This window comes from Heterodontus francisci, chromosome 13 (assembly GCF_036365525.1).
Source record: "Heterodontus francisci isolate sHetFra1 chromosome 13, sHetFra1.hap1, whole genome shotgun sequence".
In the NCBI taxonomy this organism is placed as follows: Eukaryota; Metazoa; Chordata; class Chondrichthyes; order Heterodontiformes; family Heterodontidae; genus Heterodontus; species Heterodontus francisci.
Window position 1 is genome coordinate 38855732 of NC_090383.1, and position 16767 is coordinate 38872498.

The 16767-nt window shown below is 43.1% G+C and overlaps 1 protein-coding gene across 1 annotated transcript in view; it reads left to right on the top strand.

The window, feature by feature from the left end:
- The window catches only part of nt5e (5'-nucleotidase, ecto (CD73)), a 77905-nt gene that overhangs the window by 45096 nt on the left and 16042 nt on the right, over positions 1 to 16767 (top strand). The window contains exons 4-6 of the mRNA XM_068044678.1: positions 7254 to 7451; positions 10025 to 10179; positions 10952 to 11060. Coding sequence (XP_067900779.1) covers positions 7254 to 7451; positions 10025 to 10179; positions 10952 to 11060 — 462 coding nt within the window. The remainder of the gene's footprint in view (positions 1 to 7253; positions 7452 to 10024; positions 10180 to 10951; positions 11061 to 16767) is intronic.

Genomic DNA, 16767 nt, shown 5'->3' on the forward strand with positions numbered 1-16767 from the left:
TAGTGGTTATCTTTCAAAATTCTATAGATTTTGGAAAGGTTCCTGCAGACTGGAAAGTAGCAAATGTAACCCTACTATTTAAGAAAGGAGGGAGAGAGAAAACGGGGAATTACAGACCTGTTAGTTTGACATCAGTAGTAGGGAAATTGTTAGAATCTATTATAAAGGATGTGATAACTAGACACTTAGAAAATAATGATATGATTGGGCAGAGACAAGAGGGAAATCATGTTTGACAAACCTGTTGGAATTTACTGAGGATGTTACTTGTCGCATAGATAAAGGAGAATCAATGGATGTGGTGTATTTGGATTTTCAGAAGGCTTTTGATAATGTCCCACACAGGAGGTTAGTTAACAAAATTAGAGCACATGGCATTGGGGGTAACATAAGAATATAGAGAATAAGGGGCAGGTGATTTAGGATTGAAATGAGAAGGAATTTCTTCACTCAGAGGTTGGTGAATCTTTGGAATTCTCTTCCCCAGAGGGTTGTGGTGGCTCAGTTGTTGAATATGTTTAAGACAGAGATTGAAAGATTTCTACATATTAAAAACATCAAGGGATACGGGGATAGTGCAGGGAAATAGTGTCGAAGTAGAAGATCAGCCATGATCTCATTGAATGGCGGAGCAGACTTGAAGGGCTGAATGGCCTACTCCTGCTCCTAGTTCTTATGTTCTTAGATACTGGAATGGACTGAGAACTGGTTAACAGAGAGAAAACAGAGCGTAGGAATAAACGGGTAATTCTCGGGATGGCAGGCTGTTACTAATGGGATACTGCAAGGATCATGCTGGGACTACACATGTTCACAATCTATATAAATGATTTGGATGTGGGGACCAAAAGTACTATTTCCAAATTTACTGTTGATGCAAAACTAGGTGGGAATTTAAGTTGTGAGGAGGATGCAAGGAAGTTTCAAGGGGACTTGGACAGGCTATGGGAATGGGCAAGAACATGGCAGATGGAATATAATGTGAATAAGTGTAAAGTTATCCATTTTGGTAGAAAAAACAGAAAGACAGATCATTTCTTAAATGGTGAGAGATTGGAAAGTGTTGATGTCCAAAGGGACCTGGGTGTCCTTGTTCATAAGTCACTAAAAGCTAGCATGCAGGTGCAGCAAGCAATTAGGAAGGCAAATGGTATTTTGGCCTTCATCGCAAGGGGTTTTAAGTACAGGAGGAAAGAGGATTGCTGCAATTGTATAGAGTTTTGGTAAAACCACACCTGGAGTGTTGTGTGCAGTTTTGGTCACCTCATCTCAAGAAGGATATACTTTCCATAGAGGGAATGCAACGGAGGTTCACCAGCCTAATGGTGGAGGAGAGGTTGAGGAAACTGGGCCTGTATTCTCTAGAGTTTTGAAGAATGATAGGTGATCTCATTGAAACTTACAAAAACCATACAGGGCGTGGCAGGGTGCTTGGAGATAGGATGTTTCCCCTGGCTGATGAGACCAGAACCAAGGGACACAGTCTCAGAATAAGGGACAGGCCATTTAAAACTGATGAGGAGGAATGTCTTTACTCAGAGGGTAGTGAATCTTTGGAATTCTCTACCCAAGACGGCTGTGGAAGCTCAATTATTGAGCATGTTCAAGACAGAAATTGATAGATATCCGGAGACAAATGATATCAAGGGATATAGGGATAACACGGGAAAGTGGTGCTGAGGTGGATGATCAGCCATGATCTAATTAAATGACAGAACAGGCTCGACGGGCTGAATAGCCTACTCCTGCTCCTATGTTCCTATGAGAGCATGAGAAACCTCCTATAGTTCAAATTCCTACAGTTCCAAGTGAACATCGGAATGAAAGTGAAGGTCATAAAGAAACTAAAGGTTTACCAGTAGCACAGATTACACCAGTCGAGTAAATAGTGAGTCTTTGATTAAGACTAAAAAATCAATTTCACAGTCTGAACCATTAATTGGGGTTGATAATCAAAGTCAAAGTTCAGTGTCGACACAGTCTGAGATGTTAGGAAAGCAGAGTCAAGCTAATGGAAATGGAACAAGATATACCGACAAAGAAGAAGCCAACTAGGTCAATTGAAAGTATATAGAAAGGAAGAAGAAATAAGTTGTTCCTTCCATAACTTCTTATCAATGATGATATTTTTGTTAAAGACATACTGGGGTTAAGGAAAACAGTTTTTTGAACTTGTAAATTACTCTGGAAATATTGGTTATATATGTTTTAGTTGTGATTACAGTAACAAGCATGCAACTCAACCTGTTAAATTTCAGTGTGTTATTGTATTCTGGGAAATTATGCACATGTATCATTTTACATTTAATGCAAAAAAAATTTTTTAAGTGGGGAGGGAGTGTGGTATATTATATCTTTTGTGCTGCCCTCTCTGTTAGGAGGTGCAAATAAAGTTTCCAATATGGCTGCTCCTGCTTGAAGGGCTGAACTTTATCAGTGCGCCACGCACTGCTGTGAAGTCGGCGGCCTTCCAACACGGAAGTGCCGCTGCAGAGCCCCTATGCACGTGGGCTCATTTAAATGGAGGGGACGGAGTGGCCGCCCCCGATGACATAGAGGGGGTGGCTTAAGCGTCGCCGGCAACGGCGTCCGGCGCCACCATGCAGGTGCCAGCGCCATTTTTAAAGGGCTTCAAGCCCTTCAGGAGAGATTTAAATATTTAAAGGTGCTGGTTTGATAAAAATTTCAATAAAAGTTTAATTTAAATTTGAATCCCCTCTCCTCCCCCTTCCCCCCACTGAGTACTCAATATATAAATTGAGCATTCTCCCAAAAAAACACGTTTTTCGAAATTCCAAACTCCCCCCCCCAAATTTCAGCATCTTTGACCCTCAACCCCTTCCCACCATCCCCACAACCAATAGGAATAGTTTTCCCCGCCCCACCACCCTAATAATTTTATTCCTCCCCTCCCCACCAGTGTCTCGCCTCGGAACTCTGTAAGGAGTTCCGCAGGCTCGCAAGTTGCGGCCGGTGCCTGTAATATCACCAGTCCAGCGAAGTTCATTACCATTTATTTTATTGTCTTTTAATATTTAAATGAAGGCCCTGCCGCCAAGTGGCAGGGAGGCCGGCCCAAGGCCTCGCCGCCACCTTTGATATGCAGCGAGGCCTTCTCGGCGTCATGGCGGGCCGCTCCCACTGACATTTTACGGGCCTCCCCACCACGACCTACAGCATCGAGGGGCTGGTAAAATCCAGCCCAAGATCTCTGTTCTGATGGAAGGTCACAGACCTGAAACGTTAACTTTGCTTCTTTCTCCACAGATGTTGCCTGACCTGTTGAGTATTTCCACCACTTTCTGTTTTTATTTAAGATCTCATGTTAGTTTTACTCTGAATACACAAGAGCATTGTCGTAAGTGCTGTCTTTCAGATGAAATGTTCAACTGAGGCCCTCTCAGGTGGATGTAAAAAGTCCCATGGCCCTAGTAGGAGCTCTTCCTAGTGTCCAGGCCAATATTTGTCCCTCAAACAACATCACTAAAACAGATTACCTGGTCATTATCACATTGCTGTTTGTGTGACCTTGCTATATGCAATTTGACTGTCATGTTTCTTACATTACAACTTACACTTTAGTACTTCATTGGCTATACAGCACTTTGGGATGTCTTGATGTCATGAAAGGTGCTATATAAGTGCAGTTCTTCCTTTTGTTTCTCTTGATGTTTGCAATGAGTTATTGACCTTTTTTGGTTGTGTTATTGAAGGATCAAAAAGGGAATATGTAGCGCTCAGAAACTGAGGAAAGCATACAGGATCTTTGGCCTTATATACAAACATACAAACTAGGAGCAGAAGTAGGCCACTTGGCCACTTGAGCCTGCTCTGCCATTCAATAAGATCATGGCTGATCTGTTTGTGTCTCAAATTCCACACTCCACACAAGGATGCAGAGAGGCTTCAGGGTGATTTGGTCAATTGAGTGAGTGGGCAAATGCATGGCAGATGCAGTATAATGTGAATAAATGTGAGGTTATCCACTTTGGTAGCAAAAACAGGAAGACAGATTATTATCTGAATGGCTATAAACTGAGAGAGGGGAATATGCAACGAGATCTGGGTGTTCTCATACACCAGTTGCTGAAGGTAAGCATGCAGGTGCAACAGGTGGTAAAAGAGGAAAATGGTATGTTGGCCTTCATAGTGAGAGGATTCGAGTACAGGAGCAGGGATGTCTTACTGCAATTATACAGGGCCTTGGTGAGGCCACACCTGGAATATTGTGTGCAGTTTTGGTCTCCTTATCTGAGGAAGGATGTTCTTGCTATAGAGGCAGTGCAGCGAAAGTTTACCAGACTGATTCCTGGGATGGCGGGACTGACGTATGAGGAGAGATTGAGTCGGTTAGGATTATATTTGCAGCAGTGCAGAAGTGTGAGGAGATATCTCATAGAAACCTATAAAATTCTAACAGGACTTGACAGGGTAGATGCAGGAAGGATGTTCCCGATGGTGAGGCAGTCCAGAACCAGGGGTCATAGTCTAAGGATACGGGGTAAACCTTTCAGGACCGAGATGAGGAGAAATTTCTTCCTCCAGCGAGTGGTGAACCTATGGAATTCGCTACCACAGAAAGCAGTTGAGGCCAAAACATTGTATATTTTCAAGAAGGACTTAGATATAGCTCTTGGGTTTAAAGGGATCAAAGGATATGGGGTGAAAGCGAGAACAGGCTACTGAGTTGGATGATCAGCAATGATCATAATGAATGCGGAGCAGGCTCGAAGGGCCGAATGGCCTACCCCTGCTCCTATTTTCTATGTTTACCCCCAATAGCCTTTGATTCCCTTGCCTAACAAGAATCTATCTACCTCCACCTTAAAAATATTCAATGACCCCGCCTTCACCACCTTCTGAGGCAGAGAATTCCAAAGACACACAACCTCTGAGAGAAAAAAATTCTGCTCATCTCTGTCCTAAAAGGGCAACCCCTAATTTTAAACAGTTCTAGTTCTGGACTCACCCACAAGAGGAAACATCCTTTCCACATCCACCTTGTCAAGACCATTCAGAATCTTATTTACTTCAATCAAGATTCCCCTCTTCTAAACACCAATGAAAACAGTCTGTCCAACATTTCCTCATAAGACAACCCGCTCATACCAGGTATAAATCTAGTAATATAAAAGCAAAATACTGCGGATGCTGGAAATCTGAAACAAAAACAAGAAATGCTGGAATCACTCAGCAGGTCTGGCAGCATCTGTGGAAAGAGAAGCAGAGTTAACGGTTCGGGTCAGTGACCCTTCTTCGGAACTGACCCTCCTCCTCTGAACTGCTTCCAACCCATTTACATCCTTAAATAAGGAGACCGAAACTGTTCACGGTATTTGAGATGTGATTTCACCAATGCCCTGTATAACTGAAGCATAACAGCCTTTTATTTTCAATTCCTCTCGTAATAAGGGATAGCATTCCTTTAGCCTTCTTTACGACTTGCTGTACCTGGATATTAACTTTTTGTGACTCATGCACTAGAACACCTCTGCACCTCGGAATTCTGCTGTTGTTCTCCGTTTAAATAATATTTTGCTTTTTTGTTCTTCCTGCCAAAGTGAACAACTGCACATTTTCCCACATTATCCTCCATCTGCTTGATTTTTGCCCAAGCACTCAACCTGTCTATATCAGTCTGCAACTTCCTTATGTCCTCTTCAGAACATACTTTCCTACCTATCTTTGTGTCATTTGCAAATTTAGCTACCATGCCATCGCTTCCCTCATCTAAGTCATTGATATAAATTGTAAAAGGTTGAGGCCCCAGCACAGACCCCTGCGGGACTCCAATCGTCACAACCTGCTAATCAAGGATCCATTTATGCATACTCTCTGTTTTCTGCCAGCCAGCCAATCTTCTATCCATGCTAATATGTTACTCCCTACACCATGAGCTCCTACTTTGCGTAATAACCTTTTATGTGGCACCTTGTCAAATGCCTTATAAGTAGAGGCATAGGGTACAAAAGAAAGGAAGATATGCAAAATCTTTAAAAATCACTGGTTAGACCTAATTTTAGTCCAATTTTGGGCACTGCACTTTAGAAAGGACGTCAAGGCTTTAGAGTGGGTGCAGAGGAAATTTACTTGATTGGTACTTGGGATGAAAGACTTTAGCTACGTAGCACGACTGGAGAAGCTGGGATTGTTTTCCTTAAGGCAAAGGTTAAGGGGTGATTGAATAAAGATGTGCAAAATTATGAAGGGTTTCGTTAGGGCAGATAGGGAGAAACTGTTTCCCCAAGCAGGATGGTCAGTAATCAAAGGACACGCATTTAAAATAATTGCCAAAAAGCCAGGAAAGATGAAGGGAATTTTTTTTTAACACTGAGTTTTTATGATCTGGAATGCATTGCCTTTCAAAAGGGAATTCGATCTCAACTTAAAAATGACAGATTTACAGGGCTGTGGGAAAGAGCAGGGTAGTGGGACTAATTGACTCTTTAAAAGAACCAGCACAGGCATAAGCCAAATGTGCTGTACGATCTTATAGGGGGAATTTTCTGCTCAACCCCACCACCTTCCCGCCTTACCGAAATTAAGTCCTGGACAGGAAGGCCTCTGAACAGTCTTCCTGCCCTGCCACCAATTGATGCCCTTAACTGGACAATTAGTGCCCAGTTAAGGGCCTCATCCCCCTGCCACTGCAATTAGCCATGCAGCAGGCAGCCCTATCATTGCTTGGGAATCACAGCACGTAAAACCGTGCCAACTGCTTCCTGGCTCCAGGGGCGGGGCAGGTCCCTCATTCAAAGGCACTTAGTACTTGAACGATAGGCACGGCATTAGGCGGGGGGGCCCACTGAGAGCCACCCCCTCCCCATGCTGCCGATCCCCCTTCCCCACAATACCCACCCTGCGAGACCCCTCCACACCATTCTCCCCCTCATTGCCTGTGACATGGGTCCAGCGATGCTCCTGGGCCTCGGGTAGGTGCTGCACTGGCAGCAGCCACTGCTTTGGTGGTGATGCTGCTCAGTGATTGGTGGCAACTATCCGAGGGTGGGACTTCTGTCGTCAGGGTCCTTGATCCCGTGGAAGGCCTGCCTCTGTCCACTTAAGTGCCTAATTGGTGCTGGATTGGGCGGGCTTTCCATTGAAGAGATGTCGCGGCATTGCTTTTTCTGGACGTTGACCCCCTATTGCCAGCATAGAATCCCAGCCTGTGACTCTAGGAGGCAAATAAATACATCCTTACTTTTGCTATCCATGCTGCAATACCTGTTACAGTGTTTGTTTTAACTTGACAGGCACGGCTCCGTCGAATGAAGTCCCTGTTGGTCTTTACCCATACATGGTACGGTCAGATGATGGCAAAGATGTTCCTGTTGTACAGGCCTACGCATATGGAAAATACCTTGGACATCTAAAAGTGACCTTCAATGATGAAGGAATGGTGACCAAAGCTGAGGGAAATCCAATACTGTTGAACAGCGGCATCCCTCAAGGTAATGTGACACGTACATATCGATTGGGAGGCCATTCATTCCGATAAAAAAAAATTGAGTTTTTGAAGAAACTTTTCCAGATACTACATTTTGAGTTATGACAAAAAGAATTCAACCAGATTAGATTCAAATGCTGATTGATTGAAGTTTATGCCCAGTATTGTTTGAAGAGAGTTAACATTGGTTGATTATGAGCATTAACTTCAGCCTCATAAACCAATCACTCAAGTTGTCCTCAGTTTTATATCTGACCCATGTGTGTATTAATGATTCTCATAGGCTACATCATGTTATTTTATTTTCCCATCATAATTGAATTTTATTTCCTTTGTAGTTAAGATACATAATAGTTATGTTTGTTGTGTGATAAATGTTGACCAGGACATCGGGAAGAAATCTCCAAACTTTCTACAGAATAGTGCCATGGACCTTTTAAATTGCCTGAGAGGGCAGACTCAGTTTATACACAACTGTTGTTGTTGCTATGTGTGTAATTTATAAAAATAGCTTCTTCCGCTCCAGCTCAGAACATTCTTTCTGAAGGAATAGGTTAGAATTCAATTTGAGGAAACTGTTTTGTCGACACTTCCATAGAGCACTGTTTGCACCAAGAGCAGTCCTTGCTGCTGTATAAGGTGTCAGCCTAGGCTTAGTGGTAGCATTCTCACCTTTGGGTTAGAAGATTGTGGGCACAAGTTCTACTCCAGAGACTTGAGCACATTCTCTAAGCTGATACTTCAGTGCAGTAATGAAAGAAAGACTTGGATTTATTTAGCACCTTTCATGACCACAGGATATCCCAAAGTTCTTTACAGATAATTAATTTTTTTACATGTACTCACTGTTATGATATAGGAAATACAATCAGCAATTTGCTCACAGCAAGCTCCCACAAACAGTAATGTGATAATGACAAGATAATCTCTTTTTTGTGACATTTATTGAGGGGTAAATATTGGCCAGGACATTGGGGATAACTCGCCTGCTCTACTTCAAAATAATGCCATGGAATCTTTGTCCACCTGAGAGGTCAGACGAGGCCTCAGTTTACATCTCATCCAAAAGATAGCACCTCTGTCATTGTAGCACTCCCACAGTAATGCACTGGAGTATCAGCCTTGAGTTTTGTGCTAAAGTCCCACTCCGGAACCTACAACCTTCTGACTCAGAGGCAAGAGTGCAACCAACTGAGCCATGGCCGACGAGAAGTGAGGAAGTGCTGCACTGTCAGATGAGATATTAAACTGAGGCCCTGTCTGGCCTCTTAAGGTGAACATTAAAGCTCCCGTGGCACCTTCTGATAGCACTGTGTTCCTCCAATTCTGACCTCTTGCGCATTTCCTGATTTTCATTGCTCCAATATTAGTGGCCATGCTTTCGGCTGTCTAAGTCCTGGTTGGCATCCTTCCATCTATGAAAGATGATGGACATGCAGCAAACAATCCATTTAGGTGGGGTGTCTTCTTTTGGTGCACCTTTGTTAATGGCTGTGAAGGCCAATCCTTGAGAGGCAGGTTCTGCCATAAGTTCTGCACGTGAAGCTATCAAGTGATACTGTGAGTTGTTGTTTTTGACATTGGTGCCTGTTGCCAAGCTGCTGTAGCAACTGGTCATCATGTAGTTTACAACAATCCACAGGATGTGTCGCCATTTCCCTCTTTCACCAGTTCGTGACTCCCAAGTGCGATAGTTGACATTTAGGGCCTTCATGTTGCACTTGCAAGCATCCTTGAAGTGGAGCTTTGAGTACCCCACTGGTCGTCTGCCCCGGCTATCTCACCGTATAGAAGGTCCTTGGGTATGCGGCCAACTTCCATCCTACAGATGTGTCCTGTCCACCGAAGCTGCCTGTTTGATTAGTGCCAACACGCTTGGGATCTCTGCCTTTGAGAGGACTGCCACATTTGTGATTTTGTCCTGCCAGGATATACCCATAATGTGCTGCAGACAGCAAAGATGGAAATTATTGAGCTTCTTTTCCTGGTAGCTGTAAGTCACCATGTTTCACAGCCATAAAGCAAAGTGCTGAGAACACAGGCCTTATAAACCATGAGCTTGGTCCTGAGGGTCAGCTTGGTTTTATTCCATGCACATTTCACAAGTCGGCCAAAGGTGGTAACTGCTTTCCCTATGCATGTATCGAGCTCTGCATCAAGGAACAGATTGTCTGTCACTGCGAACCCAAGGTAGCAGAATTTTCTATCCACTTCCAGTGGGGTGTTTAGTGTGCGCAGGGATGGAGATGCCCTAAGCTCTGGAAACCCCTCCCTAAACCTCCCCAGCTCTCTACCTCTCACCCCTCCTTTAAAATGCTCCTTTAAACCTAGCTTTTTGACCTAGCATTTGGTCCTAATATCTCCTTATATGGTTCGGTGTTTGATAACCCTCCTGCGAATTGCCTTGGGACATTTTACTATGTTAAAGACGCTATATAAATGCAAGTAGCAGTTGTTATTATTTCAAAAAAGAGCTGGGGAGTTCTCCCCAGGGCAAAAAAGGAGAAAACGGTCAAGAGTATCATTTAATTCTATAAATCAATGGCACTAAAACTTTGTCTCCTGTCTTATCTTCAGATGAGGTGTTGCTGGCAGATGTAAACAACTGGAAAAAAGCACTTGCCAGTTATTCCAAGGAATTCATTGGGAGAACACTGGTCTATCTGAATGGAACCACTGAGGAATGCAGGAATCGGGAATGCAATATGGGGAATTTAATCTGTGAAGCTATGGTAAGAAACACTTGTATGAATAACCTCAGTGCCATTTACTTTATGGGCATAAATGGAATAAACAGACATAAATGTGACTATCTGCCATTATTTAATTAAGATAGGGTAGGGGTGCCTTCACTCCATTTTCTGTCACTTGTTCAGGTAATCTGAGTTGTGCAGTGGTTGATTGACACAAACCAATGAATTATTCGCCTCATATTTATACTGTTTTTTTCTTTCCTCCTCCAGTATCTAGTCCCATATAGAGCATGAATCTTCACCCACTGAAATTTAAGCATGTTTCTAAAATGGGTACAGCTGTGCTGGCCTGTTGGAGATGAGTTGGTAATTGTACTTTAATTCCACTTTCAAAATGAACATCTCTGCTAATCTGCTTTACACTTCCTACATCACACAGCCAAGTGCAAAATTGCAACTTTAGTGCAAAATTAGAGGCAATTTTGAGCTGTGGACAATATGCATTGTGGAACTAGGGTTGAGACTTTATACAAACCCAGCGCATGTCTGTCTCTTACATCATCTTCCATTGCACCATCTCCATTCCTCATTTTCACCAACTATGTCAAGTTAGAATGAAATTTGAAATATTATTATAGATACGACCATGATGATTGAGTCATATACATTGGGATCTCATGAACGAGGAGATGTACGTGCAGAGAGCATTGTTATGGGAATGAATGTCCTGCAGAAGTGTGGAGTAAGGATCATCTAAGTGAGCTAACAGAATCTATATTGTTCTCCTCTCTCCCTCTTGCAATGATTACAGCTCTACGAAAATATCCGAAAACCAGATGGAAAGTATTGGAGCCATGTATCCATTTGTTTGACGCAAGGGGGCGGAATCCGTGGGCCCATTGACGAGCGCAGTAACAACGGTATGTGGGTCAGCTAATACTTCGACAAGTACTTTGAGAATTTCTATCTGATGAACAGTGCCAGCCTTATCTTGACTGGAAATGGCCCAATTTGGGCAATTTGAAAAGTATAAATGAATTGAAAACATAAAAGAAAATTTTGTCGAATAAAAGTTGTGGACATCCTTGAGCTTGATCGAGATTTAAAAGTTGTTGGACATTTAGCATGAAGGAGAGGAGCAGCCTCCCAGAGGTGTCTTTAGCAATGGAGAAGAAGATTCTAGTTTGAATCGAGGAGAAAGTGAGGTCAAGAATGTTAATAGATGAAGTATGAGTAAGGGTGGAACCACGAAAGGTAAGAGCTTGACTGTTGGTTAGATTTCAAAGAGACATGAGGATGCTGTGTAACTGAAAAAGTGAGAGGAAATCCTATTAGAAGTGAGTTAAAATATCTGTTCAGCAATGCCCACAGTGTCCGAAATAAAACAGAAGAGCTGGAGGCAATCATGCGTTGCGAAAAAACAGACATTGTAGGGATTACTGAGACATGGCTAAGGAAAAATCAGGACTGGGAAGTAAACATTGCAGGGTATAACATTTAGAAAATGTAGAGGGAAAATGAGGAGGTGGAGTAGCTGTTCCTGTTAGGGATAACATATGGCAGAAGTAAAATGGGACGCAGCTATCAGCAAGACAAAAGTAAAATCCATATAGATAAAGATAAGAGGATCAGCCACACTAATAGGTATAGTCTACAGACCACCTAATTGTGGAAGGGAGGTGGAGAAAGAAATTTGAGGACAAATTTGGGAATTCAGTAAAAACAGAATAATAATCGTAGGGGATTTCAACTACCCCAATATTAATTGGCCAGAAGAGGAAGGTAAAGAGGATAAAGGAATGGAGTTCCTGCAATGTGTACAGGACTCCTTTCTAATCCAATATGTAAAAGGCCCAACAAGGGATAAACAAAGAACAAAGATAATTACAGCACAGGAACAGGCCCTTCGGCCCTCCAAGCCTGCGCCGATCCAGATCCTCTCTCTAAACATGTCGCCTATTTTCTAAGGTTCTGTACCTCTTTTCTTCCTGCCCATTCATGTATCTGTCTAGATACATCTTAAAAGACTCCATCGTGCCCGCGTCTACCACCTCCGCTGGCAACGCGTTCCAGGTGCCCACCACCCTCTGCGTAAAGAACTTTCCACGCATATCCCCCCTAAACATTTCCCCTTTCACTTTGAACTCGTGTCCTCTAGTAATTGAAACCCCCACTCTGGGAAAAAGCCTCTTGCTGTCCACCCTGTCTATACCTCTCATGATTTTGTACACCTCAATCAGGTCCCCCCTCAACCTCCGTCTTTCTAATGAAAATAATCCTAATCTACTCAACCTCTCTTCATAGCTAGCGCCCTCCATACCAGGCAACATCCTGGTGAACCTCCTCTGCACCCTCTCCAAAGCATCCACATCCTTTTGATAATGTGGCGACCAGAACTGTACGCAGTATTCCAAATGTGGCCGAACCAAAGTCCTATACAACTGTAACATGACCTGCCAACTCTTGTACTCAATGCCCCGTCCGATGAAGGAAAGCTTGCCGTATGCCTTCTTGACCACTCTATTTACCTGCGTTGCCACCTTCAGGGAACAGTGGACCTGAACACCCAAATCTCTCTGGACATCAATTTTCCCCAGGACTTTTCCATTTACTGTATAGTTCACTCTTGAATTGGATCTTCCAAAATGCATCACCTCGCATTTGCCCTGATTGAACTCCATCTGCCATTTCTCTGCCCAACTCTCTAATCTATCTATATTCTGCTGTATTCTCTGACAGTCCCCTTCACTATCTGCTACTCCACCAATCTTAGTGTCGTCTGCAAACTTGCTAATCAGTCCACCTATACTTTCCTCCAAATCATTAATGTATATCACAAACAACAGTGGTCCCAGCACGGATCCCTGTGGAACACCACTGGTCACACGTCTCCATTTTGAGAAACTCCCCTCTACTGCTACTCTCTGTCTCCTGTTGCCCAGGATGATTTGCTAGTGATGGGGAATGAAACAGAGCAGATAAGAGAAGTAAAAGTAATGGAATATCTAGGCAAATACAATACGCTTTAAGATGATAATAGAGAAGTACATAAGTGAAAACAAGGTTAATAGATTGGAGAAAAGCTGATTTTGAGGGCTGAGATTTGAACTTGGGGAAAAAAGTAATGGGCAACAATATTGGCAAACAATGATGCAAAACAATGGGAAACATTTAAAAACGGTGTTCAACAAAGTGCAGGAAAAAACAAACTAAAATAAATTGGAACTTGGTGACTACGAGGAGGGTGGAAGCAGAGAAGATGAATGATTTCAAAAGCAAATTAGATGGGCACATGAGGGAAAGAAAGCTGCAGGGCTACAGAGAGAGAGAGCAGGATAATGGGACTGATTGCCAGATCTCTGTAGAGCAATCCATGGACTTGATGGGCCAAATGGCCACCTTCTGTGCCATAATGACTCCATGACTCGGAACACTAGTGAGAGCCCATGGGTGAATAAGGACATAAGGGAACAAATAAGAGTTAGGAAAGAGGAATTTATTAAGTACAGAGGCAGCAGAGGAGTGCATGATAAAAGACAACAGGACAAGATTAGAAGTCAAAATAATAATTAGGAAGGCAAAGAGGAACTATGAAATTAAACTATCAAGCAACATAAAACAAAATAGTAAAATAGTAATAGGGCGGCACAGTGGCGCAGTGGTTAGCACCGCAGCCTCACAGCTCCAGTGACGCGGGTTCAATTCTGGGTACTGCCTGTGTGGAGTTTGCAAGTTCTCCCTGTGTCTGCGTGGGTTTTCTCCGGGTGCTCTGGTTTCCTCCCACAAGCCAAAAGACTTGCAGGTTGGTAGGTAAATTGGCCATTATAAAATGCCCCTCGTATCGGTAGGTGGTAGGGAAATATAGGGACAGGTGGGGATGTGGTAGGAATATGGGATTAATGTAGGATTAGTATATATGGGTGGTTGATGGTCGGCACAGACTCGGTGGGCCGAAGGGCCTGTTTCAGTGCTGTATCTCTAAACTAAACTAAACTAAAAATATTTTACAGGGCACATCAATGAAAAAAGGAAGGTTGAGATGGGAATAGACAGATTAATACCATACTAGAGAGATGGCAGCAATATTTAAATGATTTCACTGTGGTATTTGCAGTAGATGTAATTTATCTGGATTTGCATTTCCTACATTACAATAGCGACTACATTTCAAAAGTACTTGATTGGCTGTAAAGATCTTTGAGACTTCCAGTGGTTGTGAAAGGCACTATAGAAATGAAAGTCTTTTTTCTTTATATTCAAAAGGCCTTCAATAAAGTGCCCCATAGTAGACTGATGAATAAGGTCAGAGAATGCAGAGTCAGTGGACAAGTGGCAGAATGGATTGCTAGCTGACTTCAAGACAGAAAGCAGACAATGGGAGTAAAGGGTAATTATTCTGAGTGGCAGAAGGTGGGAAGTGGTGTTTCACAAAGATCAGTGCTGGGACCACTGCCTTTCAAAATTTACCTTAACGATTTGGACTTTGGAATCAAAAACACAATTTCTAAATTTGTGAATGACACCAAATTGGAGGGATATTCAGGGCTGGATTTTCCCTGCTGATGCCGGGAGTCATGGCAGGGTGGGGGGGGGGGGAAGGGTGGGGGGGGGGGAGGTTGCCGTAAAATGGCTCTGGGAGAGGCCTGTCATGGGCCTCGACGCCAGGAAGGCCCGGCCCCATATTGCCGGCGGCAGCGATGCTTCGTGGCAGTACCACCACCACCCCCCCTGAGTGACAGGGCTGAAGTTTAAATATGTAAATGTACCAAAATGATTGAATTAAATACTTACCCACTCCCGCCATCTGTTCTGTTGCCATATGCCATATTGGAGGCGGCAGATCCGATGTGGGACACTGGTGAGAAGGGGGGAGCATGGAAATTATTTCAGTGGTGGGGGGGGCGGGGTGGGTAGTGGGAAAAATGATTCTGATTGGTGGAGGGGATGGCGTGAAGGGGTTGAAGGTAAAAGTTAATAAACTTTGGGGAGGGGAAGGTCGGGTACTCAAGGTAAGTATTTTGCAGGGTGCAAGGGCAGATAATGAAATAAATGGATATTGGGGAGTGGGAGAGGGGGTGGAAACATTTCTTTCATTGTTCACATAAATTTTAAAGTGCCTCATTCTTTAAATATTGAAATTAAATGTAAGGGCTGGAAGCCCTTTAAAAATGGCACAGATGCCGTTGCAGGGGACGGATTGCCTGCCCCCTTCTTGTTGTCGGGGGCTGGGGGGGCGGCCCACCCCACCCCACCCCACCCCGAACATGTAAATGAGCCGCCACGTTTAATATCGCAGCAGCCTCGCGGAGTAAAGACCGCGCGTGCGAGCCGCCATCTTTGAAGCTTGCCCCCGAGATCAGCAGCGAGCTTGTAAAATGCAGCCTTCAATACTGAGGAGGACTGCAACAAATTACAGGATGACATTAAAAAACTTGCAGAATGGGCAGTTTATTGGCAAATGAAGTTCAACACCGACAAATGTGAGTTAGCACATTTTGGTTGGAAGAATAGTGAGGTCACTTTTATTACTTGAAAGGTGCAAGTCTAGGTGGAGTAGAGGAACAAAGGGAGCAGAGTACAAATACACCAATCACTGAAAGTTGCGCCACAGGTTAGCAAGGCCATAAAAAAGGAAACCAAGCATAGGCTTTATTTCTAGAGGGATAGAATTGAAAAGTAAGGAAAGTTATGGTAAACCTGTATTGAACATTGGTTAAGCCACACTTAAGAGTTCTGCATGCAGTTCTGATTGCCATATTAAAAAAAGGAAGCTAGACAAGCACTGAGGGAGAAGAGGAGAGAGGGTTACGATGCTATATTTAGATGAGGAAAGATGGAAGGAGGCTTGAGTGGAGCATGAATGCCTGCATGGACTGGTTGGGCAGAGTGGCCTGTTGCTGTGCTGTGTATCCTATGTAATCCTATGAACAGGTTAAAACAGAGCTCTGAGGTGCTCGGGCACCATTAAAGAGTGGTGACTCAGTTGTTGCATTGTGAGAGGAATGAAGGTTAGACTTGAACTCTAATCCAGAAGCAAAAGGACTGAGTACCTCCCACCTGTTCAATCTCCCTGATATCACGTTTGACTAAGTAGAATTAGTCTGCAAACACATACGAACGATCAAAAGCCCAATTAACTAATCAAAGTTCACCAATACAGTACATTATATTAAATTAGCTATTAGTAAGCTTGTGATCTGTACAATATAGTGAGTCACCCAGTAACACACAAGATAAATAGATACCAAACCAAAACTTAATAGCTTCCATTTTGGGTGCAATTATTGACCTGGCCGCAAATTGCCCAAAATTGCACCAGTTTTGAAAAGTGTTCTTTTTCTTGAGTTTCCACTGAACCTTATTTACATATTACTGCACGCAAAATCTACCATGAACCTGCTCAGTTTGTCAGCATTTAAAACTTAATTTAAAAAAGAATTGTTGAAAAATATTCCTTGATACTTTTAAGAGTGGTAACTGGGTACATTTTGATGAATACATCTGAAAATGGGTTTATCACAAAAAATAAACATTTTAAATTCACCAGCTGTGAGTAACCCGATTATAAATTCCTGAAAATGACTGAAAAACTATGCAGACCTATTTGCTACATATAGGGGTATAGTA